The sequence below is a fragment of the Chelonia mydas genome, chromosome 15 (assembly GCF_015237465.2).
Source record: "Chelonia mydas isolate rCheMyd1 chromosome 15, rCheMyd1.pri.v2, whole genome shotgun sequence".
NCBI lineage: Eukaryota > Metazoa > Chordata > Testudines > Cheloniidae > Chelonia > Chelonia mydas.
This window is the reverse complement of record NC_057856.1, coordinates 16,739,545-16,758,167: the sequence shown is the minus strand read 5'-3', so window position 1 is coordinate 16,758,167 and position 18,623 is coordinate 16,739,545. Positions and strand designations below refer to the sequence as shown.

At 42.3% G+C, this 18,623-nt stretch overlaps 1 protein-coding gene across 17 annotated transcripts in view; it reads left to right on the top strand.

Moving 5' to 3' along the window:
- The window catches only part of ARVCF (ARVCF delta catenin family member), a 448,905-nt gene that overhangs the window by 326,965 nt on the left and 103,317 nt on the right, over positions 1–18,623 (top strand). For all 17 annotated transcript variants that reach the window (XM_037879234.2, XM_043529834.1, XM_037879232.2 and 14 more), the window contains one exon: positions 5,934–6,433. In XM_037879234.2, coding sequence (XP_037735162.1) covers positions 5,934–6,433 — 500 coding nt within the window. The remainder of the gene's footprint in view (positions 1–5,933; positions 6,434–18,623) is intronic.

Below are 18,623 nucleotides of genomic sequence, written 5' to 3'. Positions count from 1 at the left end.
GTAAGGGTGTTCTGTTTTGTGCGAGTATAAAGTTGGCAACCCTATGAACGATTGACACTAGATCATTTTTCCTGGCAAATGAGACCTGGCAGAATTTTAGACTGATGCTGAAGCTCTTTTGGATGTGTCTCTGTATGTCTAAAATGCACATTTAAAAAAAGAATTAAACCACCAAAGTATGTCAAATACAAGACTAATTAACGTCTGCCTGCATTCCACAAACTAGTGCACAGAGTGAAGGCTTCATTCATAAAGGGACACTAAAAGTTTCTATACCTAAAAATGAATTTTTAACATTTGTCCCCTATTATAACTAGGGAAGATAAAAACAACGATGGATTTTCTTTTTAACTGGTCCTTGCTGCAAGTTGAATTGCTATTAAAAGGAGCAAATTGACATATTGTGCTCTGTTCATGAGGAATATGCACAGGTTTATTTACAATGGGTTCCACAGTAAGTTGGGGTGAGAGAAATGCATTTTGATTCTTTGGTAAAATAGGTCCCCTGCTTACTTTTAAAGGTGACTTGTAAAAGTATGTTTTTTAAATTGGATTCATGCCTTGTTTGCGTCCTTTATAACTTTTTTATATACACAAGTGGTTTCTGTATCTTTTTTTTTTTTAAATGCTGGAAGTATCAGGACTACCAGCTATGGGGTTTTTAATTTTACTGGAGCATTTGTTGGGGTCTATCAAGACGTATATTGTGACCTTACACAATTTAATTGCGGGGCAGGAAATGCTAAATCATTTTAACAAAGGCCTCTGTTCCCATGCTGTTGTTTGATTATATAGGTTAACTGGATATTAACAAAAACTAGTAAAAACCAGAATTTTAAACAGTCTAATTCTAAATCCCTTCTCCCCCTCAATTGCCCAGCTTTCACTCTCTTGTCTTCTTCAGTGTCAGCATTCCACCGGTGGAGTATCAATGGTGTGGGTTGGTTTTGCTTTGCTTTGCTTTGCTAAAATCCCCTGTTGTGTTCATGGCTGTAGAGTATTCTAGGCTAAGTAGAACCTGAATTTCTAAAGTTTATAAAACAAAGTTTTTTCAGGCCTCTTTTTATATATTTTGAAAGAGTAAATAAAAAAGGGCACAAGCCCAATTAAAACAAAAGAAAACCTTACAACTCACTTGTAAAGTAAAAGATAGTCTGGAACATCCCAAATACCCGAGCAAGCCAATTTTTAAGTTCTAATAACTATGACAGTATCCCTTCTACTTCTACTGTTTAAACCTAGGGATTGTGAGAGTTTGAAATTGGGAGATAAGTAATCTGGATCTTTGTTCTGATGCTTTTTAAACTCTGAATAAAAGGAAAATTTAATTTGAAATTTAAATTTTCTAGATACTTAGTCTTTCGCTTTGAACAGGACTACATCCTTATCAGATTTTGATTTCATAGCAATGCACAGGCAAGTACTTTCAATGCAGGTCAGCTTATTTTTTAAAAAAAAGTGAGGGAGCAGGTAAGCATAAAAATTACAGCAGAATGCAGTTAACCTCGAGATACCATCTTGCCGGGGATGGAAGTGTACTGAGATACCTGGCCAGAGTCAGGCTGAATGAAGAACACTCTGGTGCTGCTAGTTCAGAATTGTCTTTTTTTTATTTAATTTTAAGGTTCCGCCTCAGCAAAGCAAGCTTGTTTTTATTAGCCACTAGGGGGCTTTGTGGTTGTTCCATGTTTGTGGATGTCCATGAGCACTTCTGCACTCTTTGCAGATGGAAAATGACCTGTTCTAGTTGGCTGTGTCTTCCTGCCTTTTGACATTATTGAGGAAAGGCAGAATTGACATTTTGAAGTTTCCCACTTAAAATCCCACAAAAACTTTTTTCCATTTTTTTTAAATTGCTGGTGTCCCGTGTCCCCCCCCCCCACCCCGGGCGTAATGACTTTATCACCGTTTTGAATGTGGGCTCAAACAGAAACATGTGAACCCTCTTTTATTGCCTTTAGTTCCATTGCAGCAGCTCTGGATTCCCAGATATTAACTCATTCCCCTGCATGGCAATCTTCCAGATGCTACTTGTGCTGGATGGGGAGGCTGTTTCTGTTTCTGATAGGTTAACCAAGCACTGGATGAGGAAAAACTCCCTTTTTCATTCAGCTGAGGTGCGTTGGACCAAAATTTGTGTGCACTTATTAACACTTTGTACAGCGTATTAATAGTTCCCCAGAAAATGCTTTAAAGTAATTGTTTATCTTGTTTGAAGGCAAATATCTTTATGTTCTATAGGGATGGCAACAGATGTGTAATCCTGTTTGTTTCACTCCAATAACTGTCCCGTTGAAGAAGGCTTTGGGTGGTAGGAACAGAGTTTGAGGAAAGCCTGAAAAGCCTGCGCAGGAATCAGACTTTATAAAAGGATCAAGAATTAATAGCAATGGGCACCTGCCAACATTTTGTGCAGTTTGGGCTTTTGTGTTTTCATTGTCAGTTTGTGCTTCTAGTTTGATTATGAGCTAGCCGCTTATGTGGCGCTGCTTGACTGGTCAAGAGCTGTTGCTGATGACTACAAAGGAGTGTTTCCTTTTTCTTCATCTGCTTTCCTTGACTTTGATCTACACACAGTCTTTTGCTGGCTTTGGAGCTCAGGAGCACATCCCCTCTCAGGGAATTTGAGGCATCTGATACCTTCTCATATTGAACACAAGGTTGTGCTGAAATGAATGGATTTCATCAGGGAGTGATATTTTTACAGCAAGCCTCAGCAAAATCAATAGGTCGTTGTGTTGCATCCGTAGTTTCGTATTGGAGTAATTCAAGGCACAAAATCTTTTCTCCCCATTTGGGTTCTACAAAGTATATTAAAATTGGATTTGATCCTTTCTTAGAGTTGTAAATACTTTTTTATGAGAATTTTAATTTAAATATTTTACACTCAATAATAATAATTGGTGGTAATATAATAATTTAGCATTGTGTCATACAAGAGAGCATGGTGCTTTCGCTTGACTCCACACCATTAGGGTCTTCAATCTGATTCCTGTGGGCAGACGATGAAATCAAGGAGACTGTTTGGGCATACGGCGGACTGCCCATGCAATTTGAATAACAAGACCAATTCTGAGCTGAAGAGAGGTTTCACTGTGGTGAGTTAACAGGCCTCATCCCTAGACAATAATTATCTTCATCTTTATGCATGGAAACCCCATGGTTAGTGGGACGAGAATAATACTTATTTAATTTTACAGTTCAATTGAAGTTATAGGTAGTTACCTTGTAGACAGTTGATCTGACTGACCCTTGGTGATTGACAAGTCACCTCATCACAACAGCAGCCATGTAGAGGGTGACTGTTTGTGCTCATCTTTGTCTCCCTCTACTGCTTTGCCGGGCACAGTAAAGATACAGCATTAGGAGCAAGATTGAGGCAAGGAGCTAGCGTGTTTTCATTGTATCCTAGGTGCATGTTGTGCATGTAAAAACACAATCTTGCTCATTGCATTAGAGTTCTGGTATTTTCTTTATCCTTTTTGTCTTGTATATGGGAATAAATCATTTTAATGTTATTACTTCCCCTTATAATGAAGACTGAAAACAGCTTTGTTACATAATGGGAAATGTAATGGCTGTTCAGACACTGCAAATTACAGCCTAAAGAAAGTAATGAATTATGCATGCACAAATAACTGCATCAATAAAAGGATTTTCTTCAGTTTCTTTCTGAGTGTTTTGAACACCTGCCCATTTATATCCTCTCCCCCCCCCCCCCCATTTCTGGTTAAATCAGCAATTAAAGTAACTTAAAGTTGGAAGAGATGCTTTTAACATATAGACGTTAATTGTATTATTCTGAGTTCAGACCCTGTCCCAGTTGCTCTTCTCCTTGGGGTTCTAGTTTAATTAGCAGTCCCTTAGAATATTACTGTGTTCCTTCTTGCAAAATAGTAATAGTCTATATAGCCTTCTGCATGACATCAGGAATATTTCAGCAATGCACAATGTGTGCCTAAAATCAAAGTTTAAGGACCTCTTTCCTGCAATTTAAAATTGCTTGCTTGACTGAGAGAGCCACAGTTCCAATCTGCCCAGAACAATGGCAGCTGGCAAAGGCTTCCACTGTTTAAAAAAAGCAAATAAGCTGTACTTACAATTTCATGACTGTTTTTAAAATTAAAATTGCAGTACACACACACACTGCGTGGGAAGGGCTGTGTTGTCTTGGATTTTGTGGGGCTTTGCTAAATAGTAACCTTAATTTCTATTGATAGTCATCCCATCTGTCAGGTTTACTGAGCAATGAAAGAAGTAATATAATTAACTTCTAAGTTGTTCCTTTATTTTAGCAGATACAAAAACCACTATTAATTGGAAGAGGGGCAGAAAACCCCCCGTTGTACGCCATAGCTGTATGGATCGCTTGGTGATCTTAAGCATCTGGTTTAAAACAGTTAGACTCCTTAAAACACAGGTTGAGAGCCTTGTAGGACTAACTTGGCCCTTCATCCTTCAGAGGCAGATAAACTGAGTTTACTATGTGTGGGTCTTTTGGTTGAAACTTTAATAAACAAGGCCATGATTCTGAAAATGTTTGTGCACATTTTTAACTTTATACATGAGTCATTCTGTAAGCCAGTGGGTTCACTTGTGTACATAAAGTTAAGAATATTCTTGTGTTTTCAGGATTGATGGCCCCTGCGCTGATGGCTGATATTTTTTTTCCCCTTCACCCCACTGCTGTGCAGTATGTTATGCACTGGTGGGATTTTACCCATTGCTGTGTCCCATTTTACCCATTTACTCATTGCTGTAGATAGTTTGTGAAATGCTGAGCCTACAGGATGTGAGGTAAGGCCCCCCCTCCCAAATGTCACTTTGTTCAAAATGTCAAACTATATCTGTCTGTCTCTTTCAATAACAAGTTCTTAAGCTGAAAATGTATCTCCTTACAAATATACTGAAGAAACTTCACAACTGGTTGCTCAAGGTATGATCTTTTTCAAAGTAGGAGGATAGAATTACAGTGACTGCCATTAAAAAGTCAATTTCAACTACTGTCATATACTGTTCTTAGAATCAGGGCTTTTCTACGGAGGGCAAAAATATTTTGGGTGATTGTGGCTGGCCTTATTGCACAAACTATATACAATAAATTACACCACTGTTAGTTAGAAAGAGATCAGTAAGTTGTTCGTAATGCACAGAATGACTGCAGCTGGCGGCTTGCATCTAGGGTTAGCCACTGTCCGGGAGGGAAGTGACAGGGTGGTGGAGTGACTTACCCTAGGTCACATTGCAGTTCAGTGGCAGAGCCGGGAAACCTTGGCCTCCTCACTATCAGTTGAGTGCCCCAATCCTGGACCACTTTTCAGAAGATCTGTTTGGTATGAGCTCTGATTCCAAAACTTGGGTGTTCCTCCACCTTTTGCAAATGATCATTGATGAACTGAGGGAGCTTGTCTGGGCCCCAGTAACACGTGCTCTGAATTGGAAATGTAATGGACCTTGTTATCCTTGCTAAAAAGTGTGTGTGTTGGTGCAGTGTTTGGGGAGGAACTACAAGTAGTTGAGAGGTGCTTTCTGTCCATACCTTGGATGCCTTTAATTAGATTTCTAGCTCATCATAGGAGGATCATCATTAATGAGGTTTAGTGTTTCCCACTAAATGTAACCCAGTTCTATCATAACTGCTTTGGTAAATGACCTAAATGAAAGCAACGTTGCTGACTTACAATTCCTGTCATCGTTTTACTGCTCACCAAACAAATATTATGCTATGGTCTCCTCATTGCTGAGTGGTGTTTAATGCTGCTTAATTTTGATATGGCCAGAAAAACACTATTTGAAAAATGCAGATATCCTACCGCTAATGCATATGTGAGGTTAAAAAGATTGATCATCACCCAGATGTTAATCCTGGCTCAGCAGCTCTGAATGTTAAATACACTTTTTTTAAAAATTTTGAAATGTTCTTCTCTGTTCAGGGGCTACGATGACCCTGTTGAGACAGAGATGGTTGACGAAAGGATCCCTTACCTTCACGGTGGCTACGCAGCACCATTAGCGCAGCCTGAGAGGGGGAGCATGGCTAGCATCGAACGCCTGGGCAAGCGCTCCCCCTCGATTGACAGCATCCGCAAAGACCCCAGGTGGCGGGACCCTGACCTCCCTGAAGTGATTGCCATGCTCAGTCACCCCATCGATCCAGTCAAGTCCAACGCGGCAGCATACTTGCAGCACCTGTGCTATGAGAACGATAAAATAAAAAAGGATGTGAGGCATCTCAAAGGGATTCCCATCTTGGTGGGGCTGCTAGATCACCCAAAGCCAGAGGTCCATCGCAAAGCTTGTGGGGCTCTCAGAAACATCTCTTACGGGAAGGATAACGAGAACAAGGTGGCTATAAAGAACTGCGATGGGATCCCGGCATTGATCAGGTTATTGCGGAAGACAAACGACATGGAAGTCAGAGAGCTCATTACAGGTCAGTGTCTGTATTTTTTCAGGGGAAGGCTTTATTGGTTTCGGGAACAAGAATTTTTGAAGGTGGCAAGATTGTCTAAGAGTTATGAACCACTGGCTGCAGTCATTTGTCTCAGGGCATGTCTATATGCCGAGATAGCGTGAGGCATGTGGGGGTGTAAATCTACAGCACTGCAGCAGGTCTGTGTGGACCCTGCTGCTGTGCACTCAAAGTTCAAGGTACACTCGGGAACTCTACACCATAGAAGTCTAGCTTTGTGGGTGCCTTGGGCTCTCGTACCCTCCAGGATGTTACAGTGAATACAAGCCCTAAGAGGGCTACATATATGTAACAGATCAAGTTAGTTCACTCCAGCAAGCCTAGCTGGATTGAGAGCAACAACACTGAGTTACACAGAATGATTAGCAGCACAGAGTGAATTGCATCCCCACTACATTACTAGTTACGGCATCAAGAGCCCCACGAGCACCACTTAACTCAAATTCGAGATTTGTGTGTGTAGCTGGGAGTTGGGTTATGGGCAAAACTCGAGTTGCTTGCTGTGAAGACATGTGTTATGTCCTTAAGCGCCTGATGTTATGAGACCCACTGGATGCTGCCGCATTAAGTGCGTCACAGTGTAGCTGCCTGCACCTATCTATTCAGGGGAAAAACCAAGGTGCTGTGCAATGTGTGGTGAGGTTGTGTGGCTAATGCTATAAAGGCTGGAAAATTTTCAGATTGACAGGCACAGGGGCTGCTGCTGAGACAGTTTTGGGAGGGGGAATGTTCATTATAATTTCAGGAAAGGAGGCACTACCGTTTTTTTTAAAAAAAAAACTGCCGGTATATACTTAGCAGTGATTTTTTTTTCCAATTATTTGTGGCTCCATTATTCAACCAGCTTTTGTTTGAACTTAGCCTTGGACATACTCCAAAATGAGTAGTGAATTACATGCCAGGTTTCAAAGTTCAGCCATTGAGTTACATATGTGGAGGGGGGTGAGAAAGCGTGTCAACAACTCTTCACATTGTGGAGACTTATTCTTCTTCAGCCTCCCATAATTCGAAAGCAGGAACATAGATTTTCCCCTCTTTGAAGAGTCAGGGGTGGGGGAGGAGGAGGAATGACAGTTAGATGGAGACCAGATGGAGGATTTTACTCCAAAAATAGAGTTTTTCAGAAAGTACTAAGCATGTGAAAATAGGCCTGTATGATTGAAATGTTTAGCTACCTCATCTGTATTGGGATCTGCCAAGCAAATTCAATCATAAAATGTGGCATAATACATTTGAGGTAAACATTATAATGCTATAATCACTGCAGGACTTGTGGCAACTCTCCAGGCTTTTACCAGACGTCGTCCTTTGAGATGGATATTGGTACTGAGATGCTTGTCCTTCCTCAAGCATTTTTATTTATTCAGCAAACTGGGCCTAACCATGCAATCCACAAACTAACTTCCCTCCTTCCAGTCCTTCTCCATAGAGCTAGGAAAGAGGAGCCTTTTGCTAAAGTATTTGATTCAGCAGGATGGCTGACTTTTTTTTTTAAAAGGACAAAATACAAAATTGGATAAATAAAATGCATTTCTCTGCAGTTCTGGTTTGTTCAAAACTCATTTCCAGAGCTCTGCCAAGGAACACATTTATTTTGTCAGATTCAAAAAAGAAAAAGCTAGTCTATAATTTACTCTGGAGGAACATCATTATAATGTTAAGTGGTAATCAGTCATCTCAGAGATGGCAAAAACAAACTGGAGTTTGCCCCCTTTCCCTCTGAATGGTGTTTGCTTTGAATCCCGACTGATGAATTAATTTCACAGTGTAAGTATGTGCCATTTGATCCTACCTCAGAAGTAAAATTAGTAATTTTGTTCTGCGTCCTTATGTAGGTATAGTTCCTACTTGCTATTTTAAGCTGTTTTTTCTCTACTGAGAAACCCTAGGAATGTTAAAAGTATTAACCTAAACAGATGTCCAGCAACAGATGATGATTCTTTAATCTCCATCTATGCAGGATGAATTTAATTCTACTCTTAAAGCAATAGTGTCAGAACTGGGTGTTAAACATTCTAGCGGTAATGCCGAAGGGAACAGAGTTTCAACAACAATTGTGTGGGCTGAGGCTGGTGGAATCACAGCTGATATTCAGACTCAGCTGAGACTGAACTGCCCATCAAAAAAAGGTTTCAGAGTAGCAGCCGTGTTAGTCTGTATCTGGAAAAAGAAAAGGAGGACGTGTGGCACCTTAGAGACTAACAAATTTATTTGAGCATAAGCTTTCGTGAGCTACAGCTCACTTAGAACCATAGAATATCAGGGTTGGAAGGGACCTCAGGAGGTTATCTAGTCCAACCCCCTGCTCAAAGCAGGGCCAATCCCCAATTTGTGCCCCGATCCCTAAATGACCCCCTCAAGGATTGAACTCACAACCCTGGGTTTAGCAGGCCAATGCTCAAACCACTGAGCTATCCCTCCCCCCACTGCTGAGATGAAGTGAGCTGTAGCTCACAAAAGCTTATGCTCAAATAAATTTGTTAGTCTCTAAGGTGCCACAAGTCCTCCATCAAAAAAAGAATTCCGAAGGACAAGACCAGGGAGAAATAAGACTCAAGTCTTTAAAACAATACAAGAGGAGCATTCAGCCAATGCTACTGCAAAAGGACTGCATGCTCTGCAGTGTTACGTACACTGGTTACAGTTCTGGAGCTCTCATGATGATGATGATGATGATAAGTTGACTTTGTATCAGGATTACTTCCCACTGCAGTCGATCAGAGTATGCGTTTGCCATGAATGCATTTTATTCTGTCTGGAATTAAACCTTTGAGAACTTTTGCCACCATACAGAAGTTTGTTCAGATTCAGATGGAGGTAAAGAAGAATAAGTTTAATTGCTTCTTTTAAAAGGCTGCAACTTCAGACCAGTTGTTACACGTTATCTACACTAATTGTGATAGTGATTGCTATTCAGATCTGAATTGTGGCCAGCCATTAGTTGGCTATTCTAGGTGTGGTTGCATTATAAAATAGGGCTGAGATTTCCAAAGGGTCTAAGTGAGTTATGCCCCCAAATCCCATTGCAATGTGGGCACTGGATTCCCTTAAGCTCCTCTAAAACAAAAACCCGGCCTAGATGTATACATCAATATATATCCTAGGATACTAACTCTGAAAGGACACAGGTTAAACAATCACTGGATGCATCTACACAGCAAAAAAATGAAAATAAATAAACCAACCTGCCGTGGTGAGTCTCATTGCTCAGGTCAACTGAGTTGGGCTCGTGTTGTGGGGCTAAAAATAGCAGTGTAGCTGTTCAGATTCGGGCTGAAGCCTGTGCTCTGAAACCTGGCAAGTGGGGAGGGTCTGAGAGCCCAGGCTCCAGCCTGAATCCGAACATCTACACGGCTATTTTTAGCCCCGCAGCGTGAGCTCCAAGAGCCCAAGTCAGTTGACCCTGGCAGTGAGACTCACTGCTGGGGCGAGAGCAGGTTGTTGGGTAGACATACTCATCGTATCACTCAGCAGTCTACAGTCAGGTTTCAGTATTCTGATATCACATGACTGCTAGACTAGGTAAGTCTGTGTAGCTTTTCCCATCTCGTGGTATCACCTGCCTCGGAACTGAAAGCCTGTTGTTGCTTGGCATCATAGCTCTTTTACTAGAAGTTCTGTGTATAGCCTAGAATGGCATTCGAGCATGATGGCCCTCAGTGCATGCCAGGCATGTTAGGCATTTAAAAATACCTACCAATCCCCAAAGATATAGTCATGCTCTATCCTCTAGTTCTTTTTTTAAAAAAATCTAGGGTTGCACAAACAGCCTGCACTTATTGTACTGCAGAAATCTCAGTTTATTAAGGCTTTCACAGCTACACTATGACTTGAGCTGCAATCAGAAATGCTACTCTGTGGAGCTCCTCCTTGAATCAGTCCGCAGTTGTCCTCTTGGGACTGTGCAAAGCTACCCATTCAATGGATCATTTTCTGACTTCAGAAATGAGAGCTGAGCTGATAAAGAAAGAAATCTGCTCTGATTGGGAAAGCTGCAAAGGTTTTTATCTTGAACGATAAGGTTTGGTGTGGAACAAATGTTCCCATCAGATATGCAAGACAGAAATTCTATTACACTCTTTTGACAAGCAATCAGAAGTTAGTAGCTTTAATGAATTTTTCATTCTTTGTGTGCTCATTGAAATGTAATTTTGTTGTTTAATGACACTGCATGATATTTTAAGTGGTGCAGAACATTATTCTCCTGACACTCTGTATTGGCAAATTGGGTTTAATTGAAAAATGATTGACCTTAAATGTTCTAAGGAGAAAATCTTTTGATCTAATAATGTTCTATGTAGAAACTTGCTGTTTGATGCAGCCAATCAGAATCCATTTCTTGTGGGCATTAATTAATGTATGTTAGAAGCCTAGCAGCTAACCAGAATTCATTTCAGCGGGCACTAACTCCTCTTGGAAGTCCACTACTATGAGCAGCATATTTTCTAATTACAGGTGAATTTACCCCTTTTTTTTCTGTTGGGAAACCTGTCAAAAGAATATATATTTCATGATGCACTGTGTAACCCAGTAATTTATCTTCAGGACCTGTGCTTGGCCTCTTTCAGCTTGGGATGCCCAACTCCCATCACCAAAGCTCAATTTTATTTTATTTTTTTTAAAAGACTGCATATATAATAGAATACATGTCAGACAGATGACTACAAGATCAACTTACATCAAGAGCACCCAGCGAATATATGCAATTTATTTTAGATGATAAATGATTCAATGTGCTGCATAGATGAAAGAGTAAACAGGTTCTTGGTTTTTTTTAATTTAATAGTAACACTGGATTCTGCAACTAAGCAAAGTAAGAAAGAAGATTCTGTTTGGATTTCAAAAGATGTTAGCATGTCTGTGTTTGACACACTTTCTTTAAACCTGCCCATCATAGACAGCTACTGGAAGGTGGGGCCCACAGCATTTGGAACTGTGGGCTTAAATTGTTTTTATATGCTGTGAAGTGAGGATTTATAAAAACAGTTTTTATCTTCTGTTTTCTTTGTTACAATTTGTATCAACCAAACTACTTTAAAAAGACAACCTTGTTGCTTCTGCCTATGCTTGATGCCTTGGGTAGCTCGAAACCTACATGTCTATTCAAGCTAGCTCTTATGAATGAGAGAGAAAACTGATTATCTTCTGCAAGGCAATAGTATATCTTCTTATTTAAATCCTAACATATATGCCAACCACTGATCAATGCTCAAAAAGGCAAATTCTTTTAGTAAAGGCACATGGAAAAAGTTGATGGATGAATTTGTCTTGCAGTTACTGTTTTAATGACTTATCTTTAGGGTCATTTTAATGAACTGATAAATTGACAGGAGTTTTAAAACTGACTTTTTATAAGATAACATATTAATTATGACAGGTTTCAGAGTAGCAGCCGTGTTAGTCTGTATTCGCAAAAAGAAAAGGAGGACTTGTGGCACCTTAGAGACTAACCAATTTATTTGAGCATAAGCTTTTGTGAGCTACAGCTCACTTCATGCTAATAAATGTAGAGAATCATTTTTAAGGGCAGAGGTCAAATTACGGTGATGTTAATCTTTGTCACTCTTTGTTCTCGCTCAGGTTTAACATACCGTTTAAAAAAAATTTTAGAGTGAACTTAGTAGTTAGGGATTAAAATCATGTTGCTATGGGTGCCACCATGAGAACCTCTTCCTGAGCTTGGTCCCCCAAGACACTGGAGAGATGCTGGGATGTAAAGTTCTGATGTAATCCCCTTCTTGAGTCATACCTTTTGAAAAGAAAAAAGTTTTGTTCTGTTTATTATCTGTCTCCTTTCTGAAGAAGTATTTTCCCTACATAGCCAGCCATGAATCTAAATCCTTCCCACATCATCAAATGTTGCATAGGGAATGACCAAGGCTCTGCCTATCCTGGACCACTCTTTGTATATCTTCTAAGTTTTTTTCCCTCCCTGAGTACTGTTTGACAGAAGGATTATTTTGATATGTATCCCCCATATAGCCAGCTACTGGACTCTTGTCATTTATTTCCTTTGAACATCTTAAAGGTCCTACTTACCAATTTTTGGTATAATATGGGGTATCTTTTGTGCCTCTCTCTAGTTTAGCAATGCCTCCTTTGGAGCATAAAAAGAGGCTGTGCAGTGGGGGAGAAATGGAAAACCTCGCAACCCTAATTGCAACCTTGAGTCCAGAAGGGACAGAGGAGATGCGGGGTGGGGGAAGGTTCTCTTGGGTGTCAAGTTGTTGTCTTGCAGCCCCTACAAGGAGCAGCTGTTTGGCTGCCCAAGAGAGCATTTGTTTTTAAGGACTTGTTAGAGTTTACAGGCAACATTTCTTTAGAAACTATGGGCAAAGGTGCCCATGCGTGCCTTAACTCATGCAAGTAGTCCCGTTGTTGGTTTAAATGGGACAACATGTTTGCTGGACTGGACTTTCTTTTTCTGGCCATTCAAGCTCTGCAATCCAGATGTGATTCTCTTGAATCCATGTAGGATTTAGTCTGTTCAGAAATAGCTACCAGTAATTGACAACATAGAAGAAATATGGAGATAAGATCCTTGTTTTACAGACCTAGGGCACATTAAAATGTATACACAGTTGTCTTCAAGGTGGTACCCAAGCACTGGAGAATTTTGCAAAATCTTCTAATATTAGGACTGCTGGTTTGTCTGATGTCTTAGAAGGGTGTTAAACTTTTTGATAAGCTTTGTTCTATGTTGAATTATAATGTTAAATTAGGACCATCCTGTCCTAATTCCAATATTAAGATTTCAGATTTCTTTTAGACTTTTAAAACATTTCCCTAGTTGATTCTTCTCTAATCTCAAAAAATGAAATTATTTACTCTAGCAGCATTGTAATGTAATGAATAGTCAGTTGTCTGGGGCAGGTGAAGAGAGGAAACATCCTGTTTCAGATGAAGAAAGTTTTGTGAATCTCTAACAATGAAACCACTCAAACATGAAGGGTATAAACTTTTAATACTTTATTCAGAGTGTGTCTGTGGCCTACCAAACTTTTGTATTGGCCTTTCCAAACTCAGAATGATTGATTAAAGATTTATTTTGTTAAATCTCAACGTGCTTTTTAAGTATGATGTTTTACTAGCTCAGGTAAAGAATTACTGGAGGCCAGTAGAAATATAGAAACCATAGGAATGATCCTGCTGCATCACACCAGTGGTCCATCTCTTCTGGTATCCTGGTTCTGCCAGTTGCCAGTACCCGGTGCTTCAGAGGAAAGTATAAGAAACAGTTCTGCAATAGACGTGCCCACAGAAATAGTTTATAAGGACCCGAGGATTAGAACCCAGGTCTGCAGAGCTAGGTGTGGCTGATATTCCCATAGTCCCACCAGGAGGCCACATAGAGGCACTGCCAGGGAGCACTGTGGAGAGTGGGCGCCGCAGGAAGTACTGCCCACGAGACCCAGAGTGACAGTACCCTGCAGCCCTCTGATTAGCCAAATGCTCCTACTTAACCCCAGGAAGTGTTTTGGGCAACCACACAGACCTTGGCTTGCTGCAACGCCGGACTTTACCTTGTCTCCTGATTTCTGGTCTCTGGCTCCAACCTGACTTAGACCCCAACTCCTGCCTCCCAATTCTAGGCTGGTACTGCCTCTGATCTCTGGTCTTCAACCCCGGCCTGACTCTTGTTTACAGGACCTGGCCTTTTGATTCCTCCAACTCCTGCCCAGTGACTCCCATCCCTGGTGGGCAGACCTAAACCCAGCTGTGACCTCTTGGCAAGACCACCCATTCTCCAGTCCTTTACGTCGTTGTTTTTCCTCAATCCCCATTCATATTATAAGCACATTGGTAGCCCCATTGAAGTAAGTGGGACAATTCACATGCTTTGCTGCATTGTGAGTAAAGAATGGATAATTTGTTAAATCAAAGGGTTTGATATGATTCTGATGACAACTTATTGAACAGTTCTGTTTTGCCTGATTATAAGTATTTTATATTGATTAGGTAGTTGCCTTTGCTTTCTTTACAAGGGATCTGTGTAAGTTGAAGTAGAAGAAAATTAGTATTGGCTTTTTTTTTTCCTTCCCAGAATTGAGTGGAGATATTGAGCTTTTTTTCCTTTCTCTGTTTCCTTTTTTTCTTAACACCCAGGGTGTTTAGTAAATTCTGCAAAAATGAGGATATGTTTGTTTATATATAAATTGGTAACAATGGAAAGCTAATTTACACTTGTCGTTTATATTATCTTGTTTAAATGCTAAGTAAAATAATTTCCAAAAGGCACACACAACTTATATTGTGTTGTGTATCTACAGTAAGTGAGGTGTGCCAAGTAAATACTAATAATGCATGTACCCAGAAAGAGATTAAAGTAAAGAAAGATGGGTTTTAACATCTGAGGTAGATTCTTTTGTTTGCTACTGGATGTGTTCAGTTAAATCTAAACAGATGTCTGGGTTTTGTAAATGCCACTTGGAATCGGAGGCATCATAAAGTGTCAGTCTTAAAGCTCTGTTAGTTGTCAGTCTCCTGGGCTATAATTGCCACTCACGACTGGTAGCAGAGATAAAATTCCCTTTCCAGTCTAGTATGTAACATGACCCTATATGGATCTCACACTATTAAAATAGGACAAAAGACATTTGCCATCTCTCATTTTTTGCAGTGAAAGCTTGAGCATTAAGCATTCATTCCAACCCACATCAGGGAGGATTCAGTATTGCAACTTTATTTTTCTGTTTGTTTATAGACAGGTGTAGCAGGCTTGGTCCTTCTTTCACATACACCAGTTCTTCTTCGAGAGCTGTCCCTGTGGGTGCAGCACTCCAGGTGTTGGTGCGTCCCTGCGCCTTCGCTCGGAGATTTTTACAGCAGTACTCGTACCGGTCGCGCGTGCGCAGAGCTTGCCCCCCAGCTCTGAGTGTACCTTAATAGTATGCGCGTGCGACCGGTCTCCTCACTTCCTTCTCTACTGTCCCTGGCCTGCGAGGAGCTCGGCAGACTTGTTAGAAAACTTTTTCTCCCTTGTTACTCTTACCCTTTTAGATAGTTAGTTTGTTACCAATAGTGTTAGTTATTAGTGTTACCAGTAGTGTGTGTTAGTTTTCTCTCAATTTTTTTTTTCTTTCTCTTAGTTCCTGTCAGCGCAGCCACTTCCAACGTGCCTGGCTTCCCAGGCTTTAAGTGCTGCTCTAATTGTAAGCATGCCATCCCTCTGTCAGATGGCTATTCAAAATGCATAAAATGTTTGGGGGAGTCCCTCATCCCCCCAAAAATGTGCCCACTGCAGCAAACTTGAGTCTAGGGCACGAAAGGACAGGGAGTTGAGGCTAAAGCTGCTCCTGCTGCAAAAATCCTTAGGGTCAGCTTCAGACCCAGGCGCTGATTCCGGCTTTGCTCCGCGCCACAGCCCCCCCGCCTCTAGCAAGATGAAGAAAACTTCAAAGAACATCACCGTCTGTCACCCGCAAAGCGAACTTCACGGGAGAAGGCTTCTCCCGGCAGGTCTGCCGCCTCCCTCCCAGCGCTTCCCTGGCTGAGCAGTTTTGACACGCCGGGCGAAACCCGCTTCAGGCTTCCTGTTGCCTGCCTCTCAGATGGCACCTTTCGGCACCATGGTAGAAGCGGTGCTGACACATGCGGACGTGCCTGACCCCCCGCAGGCTGTCACTGCTCTCCCGGCACCGGCACCGACACCTGCTGAGCTGGCCGGCGGCCAAACGACTTTAAAGACACTGGTGCAGAGGAACTTTTCGTAGCAGCAGATTCCTCTCGCACAGCCCTCACCACACAGAGGACCTCCAGCACTCCAATTTTCGCTGTCAAGTGACCTGCTGGTGTCACCCGTTCTGCAATCACCCTTACTGAATGCCTGCTTCTCACCAAATGCTCAGCCATGGTCTGAACAGCCTTCCTCCAGTGAGGAGAAGCTGGTCTCCAGGGGGATTTTTCACCATATGAAGTCTCTCATCCACAGACCCCAATTAATAGAGGCCATAGAAACATCACCTCGTCCTACTCTCAGGATCCTGCCCCATGGTGTGTAAACCTGTGGATGGCACCACCTGTGCCCTTCCCACCACAGTGGCAATATTGGGCCCCGGGGGCATCCTGTCCTCGAGACCACACTCGCTATGCCACCTCAACCAGGCCCGACACCGGCCCAGCACCACAAGCTCATGAACCTGCCACTGATGCCAGTCACCAGACAGCACCATCACAAGTGCAGGATCAGGCACGACCTGTCTCTAAACCAGTAGACCCAGTTGTTATGCCTGACGAAGCCCTGCTTCCTCCTCCCCAGTCATATTCAGATGACTTTTTTCAAAATTTCAAGACCTTTTCAAAAGAGTGGCCAGTGAATTAAGAATCAATCTGGAGGAGTTTCCTGAATAGCAGCATGAGTTAATGGACATCCTGCAGCTGCCGCCTTCTTCCAGGATTGCATTGCCAATCAACCCACCCTTCTGGAACCTGCCAAAGCCATCTGGCAGACTCCTGCTGCAAGCTTACCTACCTGCAAACAAGTGGACTGCAAGTGCTTCATCCCTTCCAAGAGCTCTGAATTTCTTTTCACTCATCCAGTGCCTAATTCGCTGGTGGTTGACGCAGTCAACCAAAAGAACAAGCACCAGTATCCCCGCTCCATCCCAGCCGATAAAAACAGTAAGCATTTAGATCCGCTTGGATGTAAAGGATACGCGTCTTCCACCCTACGATTTCGAATTGCAAAATATGATCACAAAAATTACAACAAATGCATGGACTTCATTGAGGACATTCCAGAAGCAAAGAAACAACAATTCACTGCTTTAGTCTCTGAGGGACAAATCATATCACAAACCGCTCTTCAGGCGGCCCTCAATGCGGCCAACACTGCAGCAAGATCTACAGCTACAGCAGTAGTCATGCGCCGAGGTTCATGGCTCTCTTCCTCTTCGTTTCCTCTAGAGGTCCACACTACTATTGAAGACCTTCAATTTGAGAGCGACAAACTCTTTGCCTCCACAACGAACGACGTCCTTCACCCAGTGAAGGATTCAAGGGCAGCTCTCTGGTCCTTAGGAATGCAAACCCCTACGACCAGAAGGCAACAATATAGATACCGCGCAAAACCCGCCTGCAGCTTACCAACATCCACACTACCCCATGTATACCCAGCACTTCCAGAGATCCCATGACCAACAACACCAGAGACCCAGATACCAGAGTTGCCGCCCCAGTTCCACGGCGCTGTCTCAACCCCCTCCGACTAACAAGCAGATTTGAAGCCTTGGTTGAGGGTTTCAAAAACCATGTTCCCACTTCAGCACTTACACCCCCTGTCCCTACTTTTGGACACCGCCTACGACCATTCTTCCATCAATGGCACAACATTACCACTGACAAGTGGATTTTAGAGGTCATCGCACTTGGCTATTCCATCCCCTTCCTATCCATGCCTCCTACCCACGCTCCCTCCCCATCCCTCTTCAGGGACCCCTCTCACAAGCAACTGCTCCTGCAAGAAGTGCACCATCTCCTTCTATTGGGAGCAGTGGACCTTGTGCCTGAAGGGAAGGGGTTTTACTCCCATTATTTCTTAACAGAAAAGAAAACCGGGGGATGGCGACCGATCCTTGACCTCGGGTGGCTCAACAATTTTATCAAGAAGCAAGAGTTCAAAGTGGTAACCCTCGCCACCATAATCCCAGCGTTGGAGCAGGGCGATTGGTTTTCAGCCCTCAACCTACAGGACGCCTGTTTTCATGTGACAATACATCCAGCCCACAGACGCTTCCTTCGTTTCACCCTCGGCTTGACGCATTTTCAATACAGGGTACTACCCTTCGGCCTATCCAGTGCCCCCCGTGTTTTTTCCAAGCTCCTGGCCATAGTTACTGCCAACCTCAGGAAGCAAAGAGTCATAATATTTCCTTACCTGGACGACTGCCTTCTCAAAGCCTCAACGCTTGACGAAGTGCTTCGATTCACGCAACTCGCCGTCGATTGTTTCCTATCCCTCAGCCTACAAATAAACAACAACAAATCCACATTAATTCCTACCCAGCACCTGGAGTTCATCAGAACACACCTCGATTCCCGGACGGGAATAGCATCTCTCCCGTCCGATCGCTTCAACACCATAAAGCAGCTGGCAACAAAACTTTGCAACAGTCCTCAGGTCACCGCTCGAGACTGTTTGTTTACAACTACT